This window comes from Myotis brandtii, unplaced genomic scaffold (genome assembly GCF_000412655.1).
Source record: "Myotis brandtii unplaced genomic scaffold, ASM41265v1 scaffold112, whole genome shotgun sequence".
In the NCBI taxonomy this organism is placed as follows: Eukaryota; Metazoa; Chordata; class Mammalia; order Chiroptera; family Vespertilionidae; genus Myotis; species Myotis brandtii.
The window spans coordinates 14,571,833-14,593,566 of NW_005353838.1; the positions used below are offsets into that span (position 1 = coordinate 14,571,833).

The 21,734-nt window shown below is 47.9% G+C and overlaps 2 protein-coding genes across 2 annotated transcripts in view; both read right to left on the reverse strand.

Moving 5' to 3' along the window:
- On the reverse strand, positions 1-19,883 carry LOC102241383 (protein phosphatase 1 regulatory subunit 7). The gene is made up of 11 exons (XM_014546721.1): positions 19,794-19,883; positions 12,800-12,861; positions 12,290-12,418; positions 8,494-8,546; positions 7,504-7,569; positions 6,617-6,747; positions 6,113-6,275; positions 4,675-4,791; positions 3,747-3,851; positions 1,876-1,962; positions 1-313 (listed from the first exon to the last, which is right to left on the reverse strand). Exons 2-11 carry the CDS (start codon positions 12,807-12,809, stop codon positions 137-139), a joined length of 1,038 nt encoding a protein of 345 aa, XP_014402207.1. The 5' UTR covers positions 12,810-12,861; positions 19,794-19,883; the 3' UTR covers positions 1-136.
- Positions 14,295-21,734, reverse strand: part of LOC102241690 (protein phosphatase 1 regulatory subunit 7-like) — a 9,317-nt gene continuing 1,877 nt past the window's right edge. Inside the window, exons 2-4 of the mRNA XM_014546727.1 lie at positions 15,998-16,050; positions 15,008-15,073; positions 14,295-14,473 (exon numbers count right to left, since the gene is read on the reverse strand). Coding sequence (XP_014402213.1) covers positions 14,339-14,473; positions 15,008-15,073; positions 15,998-16,050 — 254 coding nt within the window. The 3' untranslated portion in view covers positions 14,295-14,338. The remainder of the gene's footprint in view (positions 14,474-15,007; positions 15,074-15,997; positions 16,051-21,734) is intronic.

Genomic DNA, 21,734 nt, shown 5'->3' on the forward strand with positions numbered 1-21,734 from the left:
AGTGATCACTCAGTGCCTTTTTATTGCCATTGGGTTGTGACCGTTGATAGTGATGATTTCAGGAGCAACGGGTGGATTAAAAAACCGTGGCCAGGAAGTTCTTTTGGAGAGAAAGAGCAAGTGAGGGCGAGGAGGGTCAGAACCTGACGAAGGTGGCGTCGATCTGCCGCACGCTGGGCAGTGCCAACATCACCTTCCGTCGGTACTGTGGGTCCTTCTGCAGGGGGTTCCCCTCCAAGTATACTGTCTCCAGGTTCTTGGCTCCCTTCAGCTCGTCCAGGTCGCTCCAGCTCTCGAGGAGATTGTCATTCATCTGGGAGGACACACACAAACACGCACACACAGACTTAATGAGACAGAAAATGTATATGTATTTACAAGCAACTGTTACTTTCTCCTCTGTGACTTGCCTGTTTGCTTCTGCCCAGTGTTCAAATGGCAGCTCTGTTCGGCTGTGTTTAATGTCAGGACATCACCTCATCGGATAGAGTCGTATAAGCACATTCTCACTGTCATGCAGGCGCCCTCCACCTGACAGGAATCTGAATGCTCAGCTGTGAAATGGGCAACGCTGCCTGCCTCTCAGGCTGCCGTGATCGTCAGTCGGACGGGAAAGCCGTCTGGACACCACAGCAGCTCTGTCTGTGCTTACTGTCTGTCTGGTGGTCTGAGGAACAGCATTCCTGTGTTCCGGGGCCAGGTGCTAGCCAACCTCCAGCAGTCGTGAGCCTGCCTGCCTCCCAGGTAACTAGGGTGGCCCCTACCTGTCTCAGCAGCCCAGGTCCCATGTGCTGTCCCTTGGCAAGGCATGCAGAGGAACCCCATCTTCAGAAACTCTAGTCAGCTATGCCCCAAACCTGCCAGCACCCACCCCTCTTGTGGTGCAGGTCTTGTCTCTGGTTGTCTGGTTTCTTTGTGTGGTTCCCTGGTCTCTCCAGAGCCAAATCCCCTCAGTGCAATGCACCCAGCCCTCCAGCAGCCACACCTTCCCTCAGGGTGCAGCACAGGGACCCTGGGGCTCACGTTCCCTGTGCGCTCAGCCCAGCACACCTACCACCATGGTCTGGTTGGGCCTCCCTGACACACTCTGGTGCTACCCCAGGCCCAATGCTTTAATAAGGGGTGAGGGACATTTTCACCGTGGGCCACCTGTGGTCTAGGGACATTTGGATATCCTTTAAGGAGAGAAAAGGAAAGCACCAGGACATCAGCAGGGCCCACAGCATAGTCAGAGGAGGAAGAATCATGCTTTAGACTCGACACGTATCTTGGATTAGAGTGACTGCATCGAGGACAACACTCACTTCACAGAATCACAGAGAGTATATGGGCAGCAACCCCATAGGGCATGAGCTTGGGGACCAGCAGTACACGTGCCTGGAAAACGCATAGGATCCTGACACTGAGGACAACTTCACCATCATTTGCAACCTGTTTAGAGGGGTGTCCAGATGCCTGACATCCGTTTACTCTTCCAACTGACTGCGACAGATTCCCTAAGCCACACCTGCAGCCACGAGACAGCTCGAGGCAGATTCCAGGGTGACCAGAGAGGACACACACCCATTTCCTCTGTGCTACAGGCCCTCTGGTCACATGGCAATCCTCAGGTCCCCCTTCCATGTGCACCGCAATCACCCAGTCCGCTGGTCAGGTATAGTGGGGCCAGAGAGCCGCATTTGTAACAAGTTCCTGGTGATGCTGATGCCACAGGCCCATACAATGACGCCACCAGCCTTCAACCTCTGTGCATGCCCATCTCAGCTTGCACCCCATCACCCGTGAGCCCCATCATCCTAAATGCTAGGCCCAGGGCTGCAGGCCCCACACTCACTGACCACTTCACTCACCCACCCCAGAGGGTGCTCAACTTACCCAGAATTCCAGCAGCTCTGTTAGATGGCTGATATTTTCAATCTTTTTAATTCTGTTTGCCGCAATGTCCAGCATCGTGAGTTTGTTCTAAATAAGGAAGTAAAGTTTGTCTCGGGTATACCTCAGTTCAACGGTGATTGCATGGCCATGAACATAGCTCAGAGCTGTGGGCCAGCTGCCCTCGCAGAACAGAGGCATGCTGACAGAATGATGACCCCTGCCCACTGCTTGCAGGTCCTCCCCACCCCTGCCCACTACACAGCATCCACACAACCACATCACCCAGTTCTCAGTATCACTGGGATATCAAACTGGTTCTGTTAGACCTGAGCCTGGAGCTCCCAGATGCCCATCCACAAGGACCCAGTGAGACGACAGTCCTGGGAAGGGCAGGGTAGCCCCTGTCAAAAAGCAAAGGGAGGCCTGGCCCCTGGGGCTGTATGGGGCACGAGATTTAGTGCTTATCTCAAGGACCCCTCTGACACTAATACTTAGAATAGCATTTTTTCATTCCGGAAGAAGAAGCCTGGGCTGGTCCGAGGTAAGAAACTGCACAGGCACAGGTGGAGGTGGTGGATGGGGATGTCAAGCCCATGCTCCTGCAGTATAGGCTGTCCTGTCCAGGGAAAGGCCACCAGGAGCAGGGCAGGGGAAGCCTGGGCACTAAGGGAGGGGCTGGCTGGCCTGGATTGCAGCCGATGGAAGAGAGGCGATGGGAGGAGTCTGGAGCCCAGCCCCGCAGAGGACAGTGCCCAGAGCTCTGAAAGTGTGTTCCTATGCCTCATCCCTCCATTTCTGACCGGGTCCCTTCTCCCATTCTCTTCTGTACCTTGGGACACTGACACCAAACCCTCCCAAGTTTAAGGGCAAGTTAAAGAATGTCCCAGTAAAATAAAATGACCCCCTGCCTGTCCCTAAAGCACACAGACAGCAGCTCTGCTGACTCAGACGCGCTCTGGCCTTGGTGTCTGACTCCTTGTGGGCCCAGCCCCACCTCCCCACACCCCATGTCCCACCTGGGGTGGAGCAGTGACAGCAGGAGCTGGGGTGCTCATGCTGGGCTCGTCATGTGTCCTTAGCCTGGCGAGTGCCTGTAGCACACAGGAGGCTTCAGAGCAAACAGGGACTGGAGAGGGGCCTGTGGGCAGCCCTTGGGTGCACGGTAGGCACATGGCAGGGACAGGCCGGGTCCATGTTCCTGAGGGTGGGTCTCTCCAGCCATGCCCATGTTTTGCAATTCTCAGTGCAGGTGCAGAAACCAGCAGAGCTAAAGTAGCCCGACACATGGCAGATCTGATCTCTGCGCAGTCTGAGCGCATAGGCTCAGCAGCAGAGCGGGGTCCTGGCTACCAGAACTGGCCCTGAAACTCTGAGGACAGGGAATCAGTTAGGCACTCAACACCTCATGTTTTTCTGGGGAGCTGGACAATGTTTTGAGAGCAAACTAGTAAGAATCTCTCCCCATCCTGCAAAACAAAAGGAAAGTGGGGAGAGCAGGCACCAGAGGCTCCGACTTCCAGCAGAGGGACAGGTGTGAGAGCTCAGACCAGACCAGCAGGAAGACGCAGTGCATGGAGGGAATAGCAGAGCAGAGGAGCAGTGATTACTGTCTCTGTGAGGCCCTCACTGCCTGTGCTGATAAGACACTGGCCGTGGTGGGAACACTGGTTTAGGGCTCACTCAGGGGACTTTCCTGCATTTCCTGGTGAGAGGGGTCACTCTGTCTGCAGGACTGGAAGCTTCTCTATGAGAAACCTCCAGAGGCAGCATCTACTGAAGACCAGCCCCGGAGGCCGAAGTGTGCTGCTGGCCAGGTGCCTGCCACTCAAGCCCTGTGCCCACCCGCCCAGATGGACGAGAGGACGCCTTACGTTGTTCTCCAGGCCTTCTATCACTTCGATGCCGTTGTGGCTGAGGTACAGCTCCCTCAGGTTTACCAGGCTCTGCAGACCCTCCATCTTGGTCAGCCTGTTGCTCTGGAAGGGAGAGCCGACAGCCGTCAGAATCATGTGTAGGATGTGAGATAAGACAGCTTTTAGGAAAGGAGGTTTCTCTTGTTGGAGAATTCGGACAATTGGGCATTCCACTTAAAACAGGCCAGCATCAGGTTATGAAGAGAGAGAAAGATCAGCATCTCCAGTCTGTTGTCCTGGGCTACAATTCATGCGTGAAGGTTGAAGGTTTTTATGCAAAGAATTTATTGTTTTTAGATGTACTCAGGGAGGGTCTAAAAATCAGCTTAGTAGTTCAAATGTTAAGATCACTGAATATTTTAAAATTCTTCTTTCTTTCTTTCAGGATATGTTGTAACTCAAATTAAACTATGAGGCTCTCCCATACCCAGTCCCTGTCACCAGAACACCCACCACATCCCACCTCCCTGGTCTGATTCCACTCATTGGCTTTTAACAGAAAAGGTCACGTGAGCCTAGCAATATTCAGGTGCTGACTCCCAAATGCAGAGTAGGACCCTCGCCCACCATTGAGCCAAATATGCTAGGAACATTTGGAACAAACTTATCCTTCTCAAGATGCCCCTTTGCCTAAAAACCACCAGGGACTTTTACTAAGAAAAGGAACGTGACCCATAAAAGATGAAGTGTTAGTCTAACACGCATATGTTCACAGGAGCATGTGCACATATGAGATCTAATGCTTCAACTGCTCGTGATGCAGTGCTGATCATGGACATAGTGGGAGAGAAAACTGTGCCAAGTAGCAGCTCTGGCTGGCTGGGAGGCCATGCAGGCCCTGCTGGTTCAGGACAGGGGGTGGAGGTGGGGCAAGCTGGTTTGATACCTGTATACTGAGGACTGTCAGGTTGGAGAGTGCATCCAGGTTTTGAAGTTTAGTGATCTTGTTTTTCCCCAAAAACAAACTGTCCAAATTGGTTAACGTGTCGATATTTTCAATGGCCTGTAAAACGGACAGAGCAACAGTTTTCCCAGGGGAGGGCACAGCACTCTCTGGATTTCGTCTTGGGGTGTCAGGCAAGTCTCAATCTGGAAACTTTGCAGTAAAATCTTACTTCAAAGTACAGAATGAAAAAACTGAGGATAGGTGGAGGGTCTGAGGCCTGTCTCTCAGGCTCACTCCTAACCTCCATGGACCAGATTTCCAATCCTCCCAGTTCTGAGCTGACACTGTTCTGTTAGTCTATGTGGGGTTTGTTACAATGCATCCCACCAGCCTCAGTCTCCCCAGAAGTGAGCCTCCACGCAGGACCTGGCTGTGCCCCTCTTCCTCGTTCCCCACCCTTTCTCGTCCTCCCTGCCAGGTGCTGAGCTCTGCGCATCTGCACACAGCAGGGTTTAATGAATGTGCAGTGACCAGATCTGTCTCCCTCCTCTGCTCAGTCAGGGCGGGCTAGCACGGGGGTGACCGCAGCAAGTGCACGAGGTGCAGCTGTCTGCCCATTGCAGCAGGACTTGGCTGGGGGGTCTATGAGGATGGAGACTCAGGAGAGGGCACCCTTAACAGCTCCTGCCTGCGGTAATTTGTGACAAGCCACCTCTCCTGGAACGTGCCACAGAGACACTTAATAAAATACTGATGTGACTGCTCTCTAGTTTTAAACGTATGGCTCTGCTGCCACATTACCGCCAACAGTGTCTGTCCTCACTACAGCCACCTCTTTGGTTTGTGTCCTGCCCAACTCTGAAGGGCCAAGCCGGACCGACAACTGTCAGCTGTAAGCTTCCGAAAGCCATACGGAGGGCTACTTTCCCCAGGGACGGAGGGGAAGAAATGCTCAAAGATACCTGAGCTCAGCTGCTCAGCAAGGCCAGTGGGAAGCACAGGCTTCCTGTGGCCCTGGTGGAGGTCAGGTTGCTGTCAGCCCCTCTGCTCGGAACACGCTCATGTCAGGCAGGATTGTCAGAAACACAACCAAAGTGTTTGGGGTCGATCAGTTCACCTCAGGCAGAATGTACTGGTAACTGGGATGGTTTGCTAAGAGTTTAGCTCAGACTGGGATGGAGAGCAAGTGAAACCTACATGCAGCAGGCTCGGCCACTCCATTTGGGCACATATTCTTTTTTTTTATTTTTTATTTTGTTTTGTTTTTATACCAAGCAACCTATGTAACAAACATGGTTGTTTTATTTTTCTGGGCACATATTCTTATTAATACTGACCCTAGTATTTTTCTTAAAAATTAACTTTTGTTTCTGGGGGGGAAAAATCACACCCTATGGAAAATATACATCCTGTACCCCCAGGCCATGCCCACACCTACCCGGATGCGGTTGGATCCCAGCTCCAGCATCTCCAGTTGACGTAAGTTGCTCAAGTTCTCAATTTTATTGATTTTATTGTTGACCAAGAAGAGCTTTTTCAGTTTTGTCAACTTGTCAACCCCTTCAATGTTTCTCAGTAGATTAAAAGAAATATCTAGAATCCTGGAATGAGCAAAACAATTATTTTTGAAGAGTACAGGCCACACAGAACTCAGAATATAACTGTCTCAAGGGCGGCATCCCCACCCGGGGAACAGCCTCCAGAGCCCCCAATACCTGCTCACAGGACTGCACTGAGGGCAGACACCATGTCATCCCCTACTGACAGGACCAACCAGCAGCCTCTACCCAAAGTTTGATTTGCAGGCTGGGACTGGGCAAGCTGATGCCACCGATGGAGCCAGGAATGGGGCAGGACCCAATGGCAGAGGTGGCCTCTCCAGGGCAGACTGGTTCTGGGGACACTGGTCAGCCCCAGGTCATCCCTGGGGCTTGGGACTCACTCCAGCTCTGTTAGTGTGTCCAGATTCTCTATCTTCTTGATCTGGTTGTCATACAGGTCCAGTTCTCGGAGGCTGTGCAGCTCCTCCAGGTTCTCAATGCACTTAATTAGATTTTGACGGAGGCAGAGAGTCTGGAGGGTTGGAAAAAGGATACTTGACGTAGGCAACAAACAGGGAGGTCATGGGAAAGCCTTAGGGGGAAGGATGTGTTTTCTAGAAAGGGGCTGGCATGGGGAAGATGGAAGACACCCACAGGAAGGCTGCAGACAGGCCCTGTACCAAGAAGACCTGCTCAGTAAGGGAGGCTTTGGTCAGTTTGGGGTGTATGTTGTTTCCTGGCAGAGTGAACCCTTGGGCTCAGGTGAGTTCAGGACTGTACAGTCTGATGCAGGCTCAGCTGCAGGCAAGCCCTGAACTGAGGCTCTGCTAGCAGCAGTGGGTCTGAGCCGCTGCCTGAACTGGGGCCGAGTCATAGCCGCCTGCACTACTCCTCAAAACTGCCATGTTCATAGCCACCTGCACTACTCCTCAAAACTGCCATGTTCATAGCCACCTGCACTACTCCTCAAAACTGCCATGTTCATAGCCACCTGCACTACTCCTCAAAACTGCCATGTTCATAGCCACCTGCACTACTCCTCAAAACTGCCATGTTCATAGCCACCTGCACTACTCCTCAAAACTGCCATGTTCATAGCCACCTGCACTACTCCTCAAAACTGCCATGTTCATGCTCAATGTGGTTCCTGATGTAGGTGGCACCTCCTGCCGGACTGTGCTTGCCTCAGAGCTGAGTCTCAGTTATGGATTTACCTACACCCTGTGGGTGGGGCAAGCTCTGGACTATTACAAAATCACCTCACATGAAAGGACAGACCTCCTCTCACCTTCACTTTCTTCAGAACCTCAAATCCTTCAATTTTTCCAATGCGGTAGTGATTCAGGTCAATGTCCTGAAACAGAGAAGAAATTGAACTTAGCTGCAGGAAAGTGCCCAGAGCCCCACTTCTAGGAGCCTTGCTTCCTAGAACAGGAGCTAAAAAGGGGCCTGATAGGGGGGTGGACATGAGGGTGGGGAGAATAGGTGAGCCAGTGCAACACAAAAGTCTGCAGCAGATAGGTGACAGGGACATAGAGGTGAACTTCAAGATGCTCATGGGTTTAGCTAGGATTTATCATAGTTTTATGTAAAACTAACCCTCCAAATGAGCGGTATATGACATCTTCCTCTCACCCCCTAGTGCAAAATGAGGTGCAAGAAGGTACACCCAGCCCTAACTGGTTTGGCTCAGCGGATAGAGTGTCGGCCTGTGGACTGAAGGGTCCCAGGTTCGATCCCGGTCAAGGGCATGTACCTGGGTTGCGGGCACATCCCCAGAAGGGGGCGTGCACGAGACAGCTGAATCGATGTTTCTCTCTCATCGATGTTTCTAATTCTCTATCCCTCTCCCTCTCCCTTCCTCTCTGTAAAAAATCAATAAAATATATTAAAAAAAAAAAAGAAGGTACACCCAGCCACAGCACTGCCAGAGGCTCCATGGTTGGTTATTATGCAACAGGTGCTTCTGCAGGCCTTGGATTATAACTGCTTTTCAGATGTGGATGTTAGCACCCCACATTTATAATGTAATCACTGGATCTATTGATTTATGATTCAAAGGAGTTTCATTTGCCACAACGTGGCAAACAGAAATGGAATTCAAATCAGTGCTATTAAAAACAATAAGAACCCAAGGAATCTGACCCACCCAAGGGAGGCTTAGACGACCTCCTCTAGGTGATCACTTACTAATCTGGCACCTTCATAAAAGATAACCTGACGGTCAGAGTGGTCCGTCACCACGCCCCCTGAGGCTGGGTCGAGCAGGCGGCATTACCTCTGCATCTCTGTCCAGGGTAATGGTTTCCATATCCACAGGCAGCTCTTGTCCTGAAAAAGTGAGAGAGAGGAAAAAAGAGCCCACTCAGAGCCCCCATGGCAGGAGGCAGCAGCCAGCCTCGGTGAAGAGCTGGCACGCAGGCCTCCTGGTGCAGAGTGGACTCCAATGCAGAGGAGACACCAACAGGTGACAACTGGAGGATCTGGATGGCGCAGAGGGCTAAGTAACACCCTACTCCAGCCATGGTCACCTTTCCAGCATTCTGAGTTTCCTGAATTCAGCTATCGGCAAAGGTCTCCACACTTCCATCTGTACTGCAGAGCATTCAGAGAAAGGAAATGTGGTCTGAGGCTGGCCACCAACCTCCCACTTCTGGTGACAACCAGAGCTGTGTAACTGGCAGCAGGACCCCCCTCCCCCACCCCCCCAGTCTGTGGTAATATACCAGGCCATTTGACTATAGACCATGCTGGGCATATCAGATGTTCTGGGATGTGCCTTTTATTGCTTTGGAAAGTGGCCCAGCATCTACAAACACTTCTCTCTGCAAAGAGCACAAGAGAATGAAGCATGGCTCAGCAGATAGATCAGCCCTGTTGAATAATTTAAATATACTTGACTGGGAGGCTGGAAGCTGAACCAGCAGAGGACCTCCACCCTGTAGGCTGGGCCTCCTGGGACATCCGATGGCTGAGGAAGGCTGCAAGAACCACTCTTGCTGCAGAGTTCAGAGTCTCAAATTAGCAGAACCCCCTCCCCCATCTTTATTTCATTTGACCCTATCTAGGCATTATGTTTAAAAGGGTTAAATTCTTAAAAAGAGTAACAGTAATTTCTTGATTTCACCAACTATCTTATGATTTCTTCTCCCACTGAGTGAGTACTGCTTGAATTAGGATATGAAGGTCATATATTGAGGCTGAATGGCTTTTCTCTAAAGTCCCTTTTTGCTCCCCCAATGCTTTGTTGAAGAAGCCAGGCTGCCTGTCTTACAGAGCTTCTCTGGGTTGGATTGGAGCGTGTGGCTGCCATCTCATCTATTTCCTGTAAACTGGTTGTTACACTCTTGCCTGGCTCCCATTGCTACCCCTTCCATTCAACAAAACTGTGTTTGCTTCTGCAGTGCAGCTCGCTTGCAGCTCCCAATCTCCTGAGGTCAGCCTGGCCCCTGCACTGGAGGCCTCAGTGGGGCGCACTTGACATAGGACCAGCTTAATCAGGAAGTACTGGCCTCACACTGGCTGAAATCACTTCCTAGTCTTTTCACTATACCTTTTCCATAATGATCAATAGTGGCTAGATTTATTTATTTATTTATTTTTTAAAATATTTTTATTGATTTTTTACAGAGAGGAAGAGAGAGGGATAGAGAGTTAGAAACATCGATGAGAGAGAAACATCGACCAGCTGCCTCCTGCACACCTCCCACTGGGGATGTGCCCGCAACCGAGGTACATGCCCTTGACCGGAATCGAACCTGGGACCTTTCAGTCCGCAGGCCGACGCTCTATCCACCGAGCCAAACCGGTTTTGGCTAGATTTTAAAAAATGTCTTCTACAGTGTATCCAAAACTTTATGAGATATCACCAACCTAAGAATTAAATAAAAGAAGCTGAGCAAAACCAAGAGATATAACCAAGCTACTTGCCCCCACCACCCTCCCCACCCCTCCTCAGCCCCCAAGACAGCCTAAATTCACCATCAGGACCCAGGATGCTGCAGTGAGAGAGGCTATGCAATGAAGGCCAGATACTTGGGTCACTCAATGTCTAAACCAGGATGCTTTAGAATAAAAGGGGCACCACAGACAATCATGCTGGGCCACCAGATGGAAATTGGGGCTGTCTTGGGCTCCTCAAGGACATGTGGTTACATGGCTTAAAGGGGTTCTGTCTGTAATCCATCCAGCACAGGACAGGCCCCCAAAATGTCAGTTTATCCTTTAAAACAAAGTTATTACACTAGAACATCTTTCTGTATATATTCTGCACTGACCATATTTTGTGATTTCTTAGGGAAAATAAGTAAAAGGGAACAGTTGACATGTTTGAATTTGTTTTATTTGAACTTCAGATTTAAATATAGGTAGGAGCAAGTCCTACTTTCGCTAAGGACTTAAAAAAATGTGTATTCCCAGAGAACTTCTAACCAGTTAGTAGTTTGGAGGAAAGAATGCTGGGTTTAGATAACCCAGCTCAAATCCAGCTGTTCCACTTTGGAGCCATGTGCCCTTGGGCTCATCGTAGTGAGCCTGGGAGAGGACGCCCATGACAGAGCTCCGTCAACTCTCCAGTCCAGCACAAGCAGCAGGTGTTCATATGTGACGACAGGTGATGCTCCCACCTGCTTGGCTTTCTAGACCTCAGACAGACAGCAATGAAAGCTTTCACCATCACTCCCATGTACTTATCCCACCCACATCATCTCCAGAATATCGACTGCAGTTCTGAAATGTGACTGGTGCTTTTGTGGTAATCTCCTTTGCCTTAAAATTAGGTTGCCATAGTTACCAGTCATCTTCACCGGCACAGAGAGCACAATGTTATTTTAAAAATTTGTTTGGTTTTTATAAATTTGTTGTTTTTATTACTAGAAAGGTAAAATGCACGATTACTACCTTGAATATCCACAACTGTATATAAATCTAGAAAATGAAGAAGGTACAAGGCCTTCACCAACCTGCTGTTCAGTGACACCTTCAACAACAGCTTGAAGCATTTTCTCTGGAGCAGGTAAAACCACATATTAATAGTTTTTAAATAAAAACAAGATCTTAACATGCATACTTTTTGGAAATTTCCTTTTTTCACCTAATAATATATCTTGGACAGCTTTTTTTCTGTTTATATGGTTTCTACTCTCATTCTTTTCAATGTAAGTTGATTTTCTAAGCAACAAACAAATGGGCTAAGATCATGGCTGGGGAGTGTGAAAAGCTACCATCATGGGCTAAGGACTTACTTCTCTCGTCTCCAAATTCATTTTGCTGTTCTTGTTATTCACTAAAACAACAGGAGGCCACTGGTACGTTTTCCACATAAAAGGATTTCCCTAACACCTGGGCAGTGAAGAAGTCCATCCTCAGAACTATAAAAATGGTGAAGAAGGACTCAAGAAATGACTTCTTTAAGACATTAAAAGTGCTATTCTGGCTCTAACTGGTTTGGCTCAGTGGATAGAGAGTCAGCCTGCGGACTGAAGGGTCCCAGGTTTGATTCCAGTCAAGGGCACATGCCTGGGTTGCAGGCTTGATCCCCAGTAGGAGACGTGCAAGAGACAGCCAATCAATGATTCTCTCTCACCATTGATGTTTCTATCTCTCTTTCCCTCTCCCTTCCTCTCTGAAATCAATAAAGATATATATTAAAAAAAAAAAGTGCTATTCTGAAAGCAGTTTGTATTACTATGGTAGGACATCAAAGCATAGTAGTTAGTCAGCCATAATGTTTACTGTAAATCTCATTCTGAACATATGGTTAATAAAACAATTTTCTGATTCTGTCCCAAATGATGCACTAGTACCAATATCATTATTAGTATTTGCCTTCAGTGGAATTAGAAAAGTTGCACTCTGTCTGCAAGTGCCAGCAGTCAGCTGGTTAGGGGAGCGCGCATCAGACGGGCCCTGCTCCTAGCCCACCGGGGGCCTCTGTGGCTGCACCAGCAGACCAACACAGTACAGCGGTCCTCCCCAGAATGACACACGCTGCCACCTTGGGAAGGGGGAGACAGATTGCGTGCAACACTGCCTGCACCCCTTTAGTGACCAAGGTTCTTAACTGGGCAGGGTACCTGCTGGTTCTTCTTCCCCCCGCTCCTCTCCATCCTTCAGGCTGTGCTCGCTGAGGTCTGCCACTATACGGCTGCTCTGCTTTTTCCCTTCTTCATCGCCCGATTCTTCAGACTCGACCCGCCTGTCAACTGAACCCACACAGATCAATGAGAATTCCCATCCACATCATGTTCTCTTTGAAGTACATATAACAGACAGACATCCAGTTGCAAGTAAAAAACGCCATTTAAAAACATTTGTTGAATTCAGTTCAATGAACATTTGAGTGTCTTCCATGTCCCAGGTACCATCTGTACAGTGGCAGGGAGATCTGGGGGTGGGTTGGGAAGGGGGCAGGGAGGCCACATGGGCATGAAGGTGAGTATCATACTATTCCTCAAGGAGCTCATGAAGAGTCCCCAGGTGTTCTGAATGCCCTGGGATGTTGCGATTAAATGTACTAGTGCTAAAATGCAGCGAAGCCTGGATATCCGTGTAGAGGGGACCATTGTGACCCTTCCACCACATACCTTCATCCATGCTCCACTATCCATTTGGTCAAGAAAACCAGCCCAGTTCACAGGCCCACGTTCTGAAAGAAATCAAGACTAACTCAAATCAGACTGTGGGCAGGGAGCTCTAATGAAAAAGGAGAAGACAGCCAATAGTGCTAACTGCCCCCCGTAAAGGTCACAGATGCTAACCCTCAGGACATAGTGATGCTAGCCAGCTCAAAGCTTTGAAGAGCTGTCAAGTAATTATTTTTTGAATTAATAATAAGGCAATGATGAAATGTGGCAGATTGGTAAAAATTCATTGGCAAAATTGTAAAATAATGTTCCTTTCTCCTAACTTTCTTCATGATGTCTTTGGAAGTTTGTCTAGAAGCCCCAACGCACTTAGAACTTACTTGGAATCATCAACCACACTGAAAGATTGCGTGTTCCTGAGTCCAGCTTATCTACAGAGGGAGGGAAGTGCTGTTTCATTTTTGTATCTCCACTGGGCCTAGTAAGGAAGCGTCTAGGAAAGGACTGCTGGACAAAACATATCCCTATGAAATCCACCTCCAAAACCTCCACATCTGTTCCTCTTCCCTGCCCTTGGCAACTGCTTTGGCTCAGCTACTCATTACTTGTGGCCTGGGCTCATGCTGGGCCTCCTAACTGGTCTTTCTGTGATTTGTCTGACCCTGTCTAATCTATTCTCCATTGTCAGAGAATTTGATCTGATTCTAAAATCCAAATCTGATCTTTGACTCCAAAAACTCCTAGAATGCCAATGGCTCTTCCTGAGTCTACATCTTGACCTTAGAAGCACAGCTTGGCAAGTTACTTCCTTTTCCAAGCTGCAGCCTTCAAATCTGCAGAAGGGATCTAGTATAGTAACTATATCTTAGAGTTGATCAGAATTAAATTAGAGAAGGCACAGAAGCAGTTAGCTTTTAATAAATAAAAGCGGTAACAGTTAATAAATTAATTACAGGTATTCCCTGCTTCCCAAAAGTTCACTTTATGCCACGTCATCTTTAAGAAAGAACTACATTAGTTCTTTCACTAATGAGAGATCTGTAAAGAGAATTTTCTTTGATGAAAAATGTGAAAAGCAAAAATAGCATCGTTTTGTTTTGCAATGAGCTCTAATAGAGGCAGCTTGAACTCCAACCAGCCAGTGTGGCACCACCAAGCTCCTTCCCCAGGGACTATACCCGGCATCTCAGCATCAAGATGCCATAGCTTTGAACTCTATCTGTGAGTGTCTATGCTTCATCTTGATTCTGTGCATCCATTAGCAAGATGTGCCCTAAGATAACCGCTTCTTCACTTTATTCCATTTTGGCTTTGAAAGGTTTCATAGGAACATTTCACTTTCAGATACTTGAGGAAACCTGCATTGCCAGGCACAAGCACTCTGTGGCCACAGCTAAAGGAGAGCAAGTTCTACTGGGCCAAGATCTGGTGTGGCTGGAGCCAGGAATGGGGCAGGACCCAATGGCAGAGGTGGCCTCTCCAGGGCAGACTGGTTCTGGGGACACTGGTCAGCCCCAGGTCATCCCTGGGGCTTGGGACTCACTCCAGCTCTGTTAGTGTGTCCAGATTCTCTATCTTCTTGATCTGGTTGTCATACAGGTCCAGTTCTCGGAGGCTGTGCAGCTCCTCCAGGTTCTCAATGCACTTAATTAGATTTTGACGGAGGCAGAGAGTCTGGAGGGTTGGAAAAAGGATACTTGACGTAGGCAACAAACAGGGAGGTCATGGGAAAGCCTTAGGGGGAAGGATGTGTTTTCTAGAAAGGGGCTGGCATGGGGAAGATGGAAGACACCCACAGGAAGGCTGCAGACAGGCCCTGTACCAAGAAGACCTGCTCAGTAAGGGAGGCTTTGGTCAGTTTGGGGTGTATGTTGTTTCCTGGCAGAGTGAACCCTTGGGCTCAGGTGAGTTCAGGACTGTACAGTCTGATGCAGGCTCAGCTGCAGGCAAGCCCTGAACTGAGGCTCTGCTAGCAGCAGTGGGTCTGAGCCGCTGCCTGAACTGGGGCCGAGTCATAGCCGCCTGCACTACTCCTCAAAACTGCCATGTTCATGCTCAATGTGGTTCCTGATGTAGGTGGCACCTCCTGCCGGACTGTGCTTGCCTCAGAGCTGAGTCTCAGTTATGGATTTACCTACACCCTGTGGGTGGGGCAAGCTCTGGACTATTACAAAATCACCTCACATGAAAGGACAGACCTCCTCTCACCTTCACTTTCTTCAGAACCTCAAATCCTTCAATTTTTCCAATGCGGTAGTGATTCAGGTCAATGTCCTGAAACAGAGAAGAAATTGAACTTAGCTGCAGGAAAGTGCCCAGAGCCCCACTTCTAGGAGCCTTGCTTCCTAGAACAGGAGCTAAAAAGGGGCCTGATAGGGGGGTGGACATGAGGGTGGGGAGAATAGGTGAGCCAGTGCCACACAAAAGTCTGCAGCAGATAGGTGACAGGGACATAGAGGTGAACTTCAAGATGCTCATGGGTTTAGCTAGGATTTATCATAGTTTTATGTAAAACTAACCCTCCAAATGAGCGGTATATGACATCTTCCTCTCACCCCCTAGTGCAAAATGAGGTGCAAGAAGGTACACCCAGCCCTAACTGGTTTGGCTCAGCGGATAGAGTGTCGGCCTGTGGACTGAAGGGTCCCAGGTTCGATCCCGGTCAAGGGCATGTACCTGGGTTGCGGGCACATCCCCAGAAGGGGGCGTGCACGAGACAGCTGAATCGATGTTTCTCTCTCATCGATGTTTCTAATTCTCTATCCCTCTCCCTCTCCCTTCCTCTCTGTAAAAAATCAATAAAATATATTAAAAAAAAAAAAGAAGGTACACCCAGCCACAGCACTGCCAGAGGCTCCATGGTTGGTTATTATGCAACAGGTGCTTCTGCAGGCCTTGGATTATAACTGCTTTTCAGATGTGGATGTTAGCACCCCACATTTATAATGTAATCACTGGATCTATTGATTTATGATTCAAAGGAGTTTCATTTGCCACAACGTGGCAAACAGAAATGGAATTCAAATCAGTGCTATTAAAAACAATAAGAACCCAAGGAATCTGACCCACCCAAGGGAGGCTTAGACGACCTCCTCTAGGTGATCACTTACTAATCTGGCACCTTCATAAAAGATAACCTGACGGTCAGAGTGGTCCGTCACCACGCCCCCTGAGGCTGGGTCGAGCAGGCGGCATTACCTCTGCATCTCTGTCCAGGGTAATGGTTTCCATATCCACAGGCAGCTCTTGTCCTGAAAAAGTGAGAGAGAGGAAAAAAGAGCCCACTCAGAGCCCCCATGGCAGGAGGCAGCAGCCAGCCTCGGTGAAGAGCTGGCACGCAGGCCTCCTGGTGCAGAGTGGACTCCAATGCAGAGGAGACACCAACAGGTGACAACTGGAGGATCTGGATGGCGCAGAGGGCTAAGTAACACCCTACTCCAGCCATGGTCACCTTTCCAGCATTCTGAGTTTCCTGAATTCAGCTATCGGCAAAGGTCTCCACACTTCCATCTGTACTGCAGAGCATTCAGAGAAAGGAAATGTGGTCTGAGGCTGGCCACCAACCTCCCACTTCTGGTGACAACCAGAGCTGTGTAACTGGCAGCAGGACCCCCCTCCCCCACCCCCCCAGTCTGTGGTAATATACCAGGCCATTTGACTATAGACCATGCTGGGCATATCAGATGTTCTGGGATGTGCCTTTTATTGCTTTGGAAAGTGGCCCAGCATCTACAAACACTTCTCTCTGCAAAGAGCACAAGAGAATGAAGCATGGCTCAGCAGATAGATCAGCCCTGTTGAATAATTTAAATATACTTGACTGGGAGGCTGGAAGCTGAACCAGCAGAGGACCTCCACCCTGTAGGCTGGGCCTCCTGGGACATCCGATGGCTGAGGAAGGCTGCAAGAACCACTCTTGCTGCAGAGTTCAGAGTCTCAAATTAGCAGAACCCCCTCCCCCATCTTTATTTCATTTGACCCTATCTAGGCATTATGTTTAAAAGGGTTAAATTCTTAAAAAGAGTAACAGTAATTTCTTGATTTCACCAACTATCTTATGATTTCTTCTCCCACTGAGTGAGTACTGCTTGAATTAGGATATGAAGGTCATATATTGAGGCTGAATGGCTTTTCTCTAAAGTCCCTTTTTGCTCCCCCAATGCTTTGTTGAAGAAGCCAGGCTGCCTGTCTTACAGAGCTTCTCTGGGTTGGATTGGAGCGTGTGGCTGCCATCTCATCTATTTCCTGTAAACTGGTTGTTACACTCTTGCCTGGCTCCCATTGCTACCCCTTCCATTCAACAAAACTGTGTTTGCTTCTGCAGTGCAGCTCGCTTGCAGCTCCCAATCTCCTGAGGTCAGCCTGGCCCCTGCACTGGAGGCCTCAGTGGGGCGCACTTGACATAGGACCAGCTTAATCAGGAAGTACTGGCCTCACACTGGCTGAAATCACTTCCTAGTCTTTTCACTATACCTTTTCCATAATGATCAATAGTGGCTAGATTTATTTATTTATTTATTTTTTAAAATATTTTTATTGATTTTTTACAGAGAGGAAGAGAGAGGGATAGAGAGTTAGAAACATCGATGAGAGAGAAACATCGACCAGCTGCCTCCTGCACACCTCCCACTGGGGATGTGCCCGCAACCGAGGTACATGCCCTTGACCGGAATCGAACCTGGGACCTTTCAGTCCGCAGGCCGACGCTCTATCCACCGAGCCAAACCGGTTTTGGCTAGATTTTAAAAAATGTCTTCTACAGTGTATCCAAAACTTTATGAGATATCACCAACCTAAGAATTAAATAAAAGAAGCTGAGCAAAACCAAGAGATATAACCAAGCTACTTGCCCCCACCACCCTCCCCACCCCTCCTCAGCCCCCAAGACAGCCTAAATTCACCATCAGGACCCAGGATGCTGCAGTGAGAGAGGCTATGCAATGAAGGCCAGATACTTGGGTCACTCAATGTCTAAACCAGGATGCTTTAGAATAAAAGGGGCACCACAGACAATCATGCTGGGCCACCAGATGGAAATTGGGGCTGTCTTGGGCTCCTCAAGGACATGTGGTTACATGGCTTAAAGGGGTTCTGTCTGTAATCCATCCAGCACAGGACAGGCCCCCAAAATGTCAGTTTATCCTTTAAAACAAAGTTATTACACTAGAACATCTTTCTGTATATATTCTGCACTGACCATATTTTGTGATTTCTTAGGGAAAATAAGTAAAAGGGAACAGTTGACATGTTTGAATTTGTTTTATTTGAACTTCAGATTTAAATATAGGTAGGAGCAAGTCCTACTTTCGCTAAGGACTTAAAAAAATGTGTATTCCCAGAGAACTTCTAACCAGTTAGTAGTTTGGAGGAAAGAATGCTGGGTTTAGATAACCCGGCTCAAATCCAGCTGTTCCACTTTGGAGCCATGTGCCCTTGGGCTCATCGTAGTGAGCCTGGGAGAGGACGCCCATGACAGAGCTCCGTCAACTCTCCAGTCCAGCACAAGCAGCAGGTGTTCATATGTGACGACAGGTGATGCTCCCACCTGCTTGGCTTTCTAGACCTCAGACAGACAGCAATGAAAGCTTTCACCATCACTCCCATGTACTTATCCCACCCACATCATCTCCAGAATATCGACTGCAGTTCTGAAATGTGACTGGTGCTTTTGTGGTAATCTCCTTTGCCTTAAAATTAGGTTGCCATAGTTACCAGTCATCTTCACCGGCACAGAGAGCACAATGTTATTTTAAAAATTTGTTTGGTTTTTATAAATTTGTTGTTTTTATTACTAGAAAGGTAAAATGTACGATTACTACCTTGAATATCCACAACTGTATATAAATCTAGAAAATGAAGAAGGTACAAGGCCTTCACCAACCTGCTGTTCAGTGACACCTTCAACAACAGCTTGAAGCATTTTCTCTGGAGCAGGTAAAACCACATATTAATAGTTTTTAAATAAAAACAAGATCTTAACATGCATACTTTTTGGAAATTTCCTTTTTTCACCTAATAATATATCTTGGACAGCTTTTTTTCTGTTTATATGGTTTCTACTCTCATTCTTTTCAATGTAAGTTGATTTTCTAAGCAACAAACAAATGGGCTAAGATCATGGCTGGGGAGTGTGAAAAGCTACCATCATGGGCTAAGGACTTACTTCTCTCGTCTCCAAATTCATTTTGCTGTTCTTGTTATTCACTAAAACAACAGGAGGCCACTGGTACGTTTTCCACATAAAAGGATTTCCCTAACACCTGGGCAGTGAAGAAGTCCATCCTCAGAACTATAAAAATGGTGAAGAAGGACTCAAGAAATGACTTCTTTAAGACATTAAAAGTGCTATTCTGGCTCTAACTGGTTTGGCTCAGTGGATAGAGCGTCAGCCTGCGGACTGAAGGGTCCCAGGTTTGATTCCAGTCAAGGGCACATGCCTGGGTTGCAGGCTTGATCCCCAGTAGGAGACGTGCAAGAGACAGCCAATCAATGATTCTCTCTCACCATTGATGTTTCTATCTCTCTTTCCCTCTCCCTTCCTCTCTGAAATCAATAAAGATATATATTAAAAAAAAAAAGTGCTATTCTGAAAGCAGTTTGTATTACTATGGTAGGACATCAAAGCATAGTAGTTAGTCAGCCATAATGTTTACTGTAAATCTCATTCTGAACATATGGTTAATAAAACAATTTTCTGATTCTGTCCCAAATGATGCACTAGTACCAATATCATTATTAGTATTTGCCTTCAGTGGAATTAGAAAAGTTGCACTCTGCCTGCAAGTGCCAGCAGTCAGCTGGTTAGGGGAGCGCGCATCAGACGGGCCCTGCTCCTAGCCCACCGGGGGCCTCTGTGGCTGCACCAGCAGACCAACACAGTACAGCGGTCCTCCCCAGAATGACACACGCTGCCACCTTGGGAAGGGGGAGACAGATTGCGTGCAACACTGCCTGCACCCCTTTAGTGACCAAGGTTCTTAACTGGGCAGGGTACCTGCTGGTTCTTCTTCCCCCCGCTCCTCTCCATCCTTCAGGCTGTGCTCGCTGAGGTCTGCCACTATACGGCTGCTCTGCTTTTTCCCTTCTTCATCGCCCGATTCTTCAGACTCGACCCGCCTGTCAACTGAACCCACACAGATCAATGAGAATTCCCATCCACATCATGTTCTCTTTGAAGTACATATAACAGACAGACATCCAGTTGCAAGTAAAAAACGCCATTTAAAAACATTTGTTGAATTCAGTTCAATGAACATTTGAGTGTCTTCCATGTCCCAGGTACCATCTGTACAGTGGCAGGGAGATCTGGGGGTGGGTTGGGAAGGGGGCAGGGAGGCCACATGGGCATGAAGGTGAGTATCATACTATTCCTCAAGGAGCTCATGAAGAGTCCCCAGGTGTTCTGAATGCCCTGGGATGTTGCGATTAAATGTACTAGTGCTAAAATGCAGCGAAGCCTGGATATCCGTGTAGAGGGGACCATTGTGACCCTTCCACCACATACCTTCATCCATGCTCCACTATCCATTTGGTCAAGAAAACCAGCCCAGTTCACAGGCCCACGTTCTGAAAGAAATCAAGACTAACTCAAATCAGACTGTGGGCAGGGAGCTCTAATGAAAAAGGAGAAGACAGCCAATAGTGCTAACTGCCCCCCGTAAAGGTCACAGATGCTAACCCTCAGGACATAGTGATGCTAGCCAGCTCAAAGCTTTGAAGAGCTGTCAAGTAATTATTTTTTGAATTAATAATAAGGCAATGATGAAATGTGGCAGATTGGTAAAAATTCATTGGCAAAATTGTAAAATAATGTTCCTTTCTCCTAACTTTCTTCATGATGTCTTTGGAAGTTTGTCTAGAAGCCCCAACGCACTTAGAACTTACTTGGAATCATCAACCACACTGAAAGATTGCGTGTTCCTGAGTCCAGCTTATCTACAGAGGGAGGGAAGTGCTGTTTCATTTTTGTATCTCCACTGGGCCTAGTAAGGAAGCGTCTAGGAAAGGACTGCTGGACAAAACATATCCCTATGAAATCCACCTCCAAAACCTCCACATCTGTTCCTCTTCCCTGCCCTTGGCAACTGCTTTGGCTCAGCTACTCATTACTTGTGGCCTGGGCTCATGCTGGGCCTCCTAACTGGTCTTTCTGTGATTTGTCTGACCCTGTCTAATCTATTCTCCATTGTCAGAGAATTTGATCTGATTCTAAAATCCAAATCTGATCTTTGACTCCAAAAACTCCTAGAATGCCAATGGCTCTTCCTGAGTCTACATCTTGACCTTAGAAGCACAGCTTGGCAAGTTACTTCCTTTTCCAAGCTGCAGCCTTCAAATCTGCAGAAGGGATCTAGTATAGTAACTATATCTTAGAGTTGATCAGAATTAAATTAGAGAAGGCACAGAAGCAGTTAGCTTTTAATAAATAAAAGCGGTAACAGTTAATAAATTAATTACAGGTATTCCCTGCTTCCCAAAAGTTCACTTTATGCCACGTCATCTTTAAGAAAGAACTACATTAGTTCTTTCACTAATGAGAGATCTGTAAAGAGAATTTTCTTTGATGAAAAATGTGAAAAGCAAAAATAGCATCGTTTTGTTTTGCAATGAGCTCTAATAGAGGCAGCTTGAACTCCAACCAGCCAGTGTGGCACCACCAAGCTCCTTCCCCAGGGACTATACCCGGCATCTCAGCATCAAGATGCCATAGCTTTGAACTCTATCTGTGAGTGTCTATGCTTCATCTTGATTCTGTGCATCCATTAGCAAGATGTGCCCTAAGATAACCGCTTCTTCACTTTATTCCATTTTGGCTTTGAAAGGTTTCATAGGAACATTTCACTTTCAGATACTTGAGGAAACCTGCATTGCCAGGCACAAGCACTCTGTGGCCACAGCTAAAGGAGAGCAAGTTCTACTGGGCCAAGATCTGGTG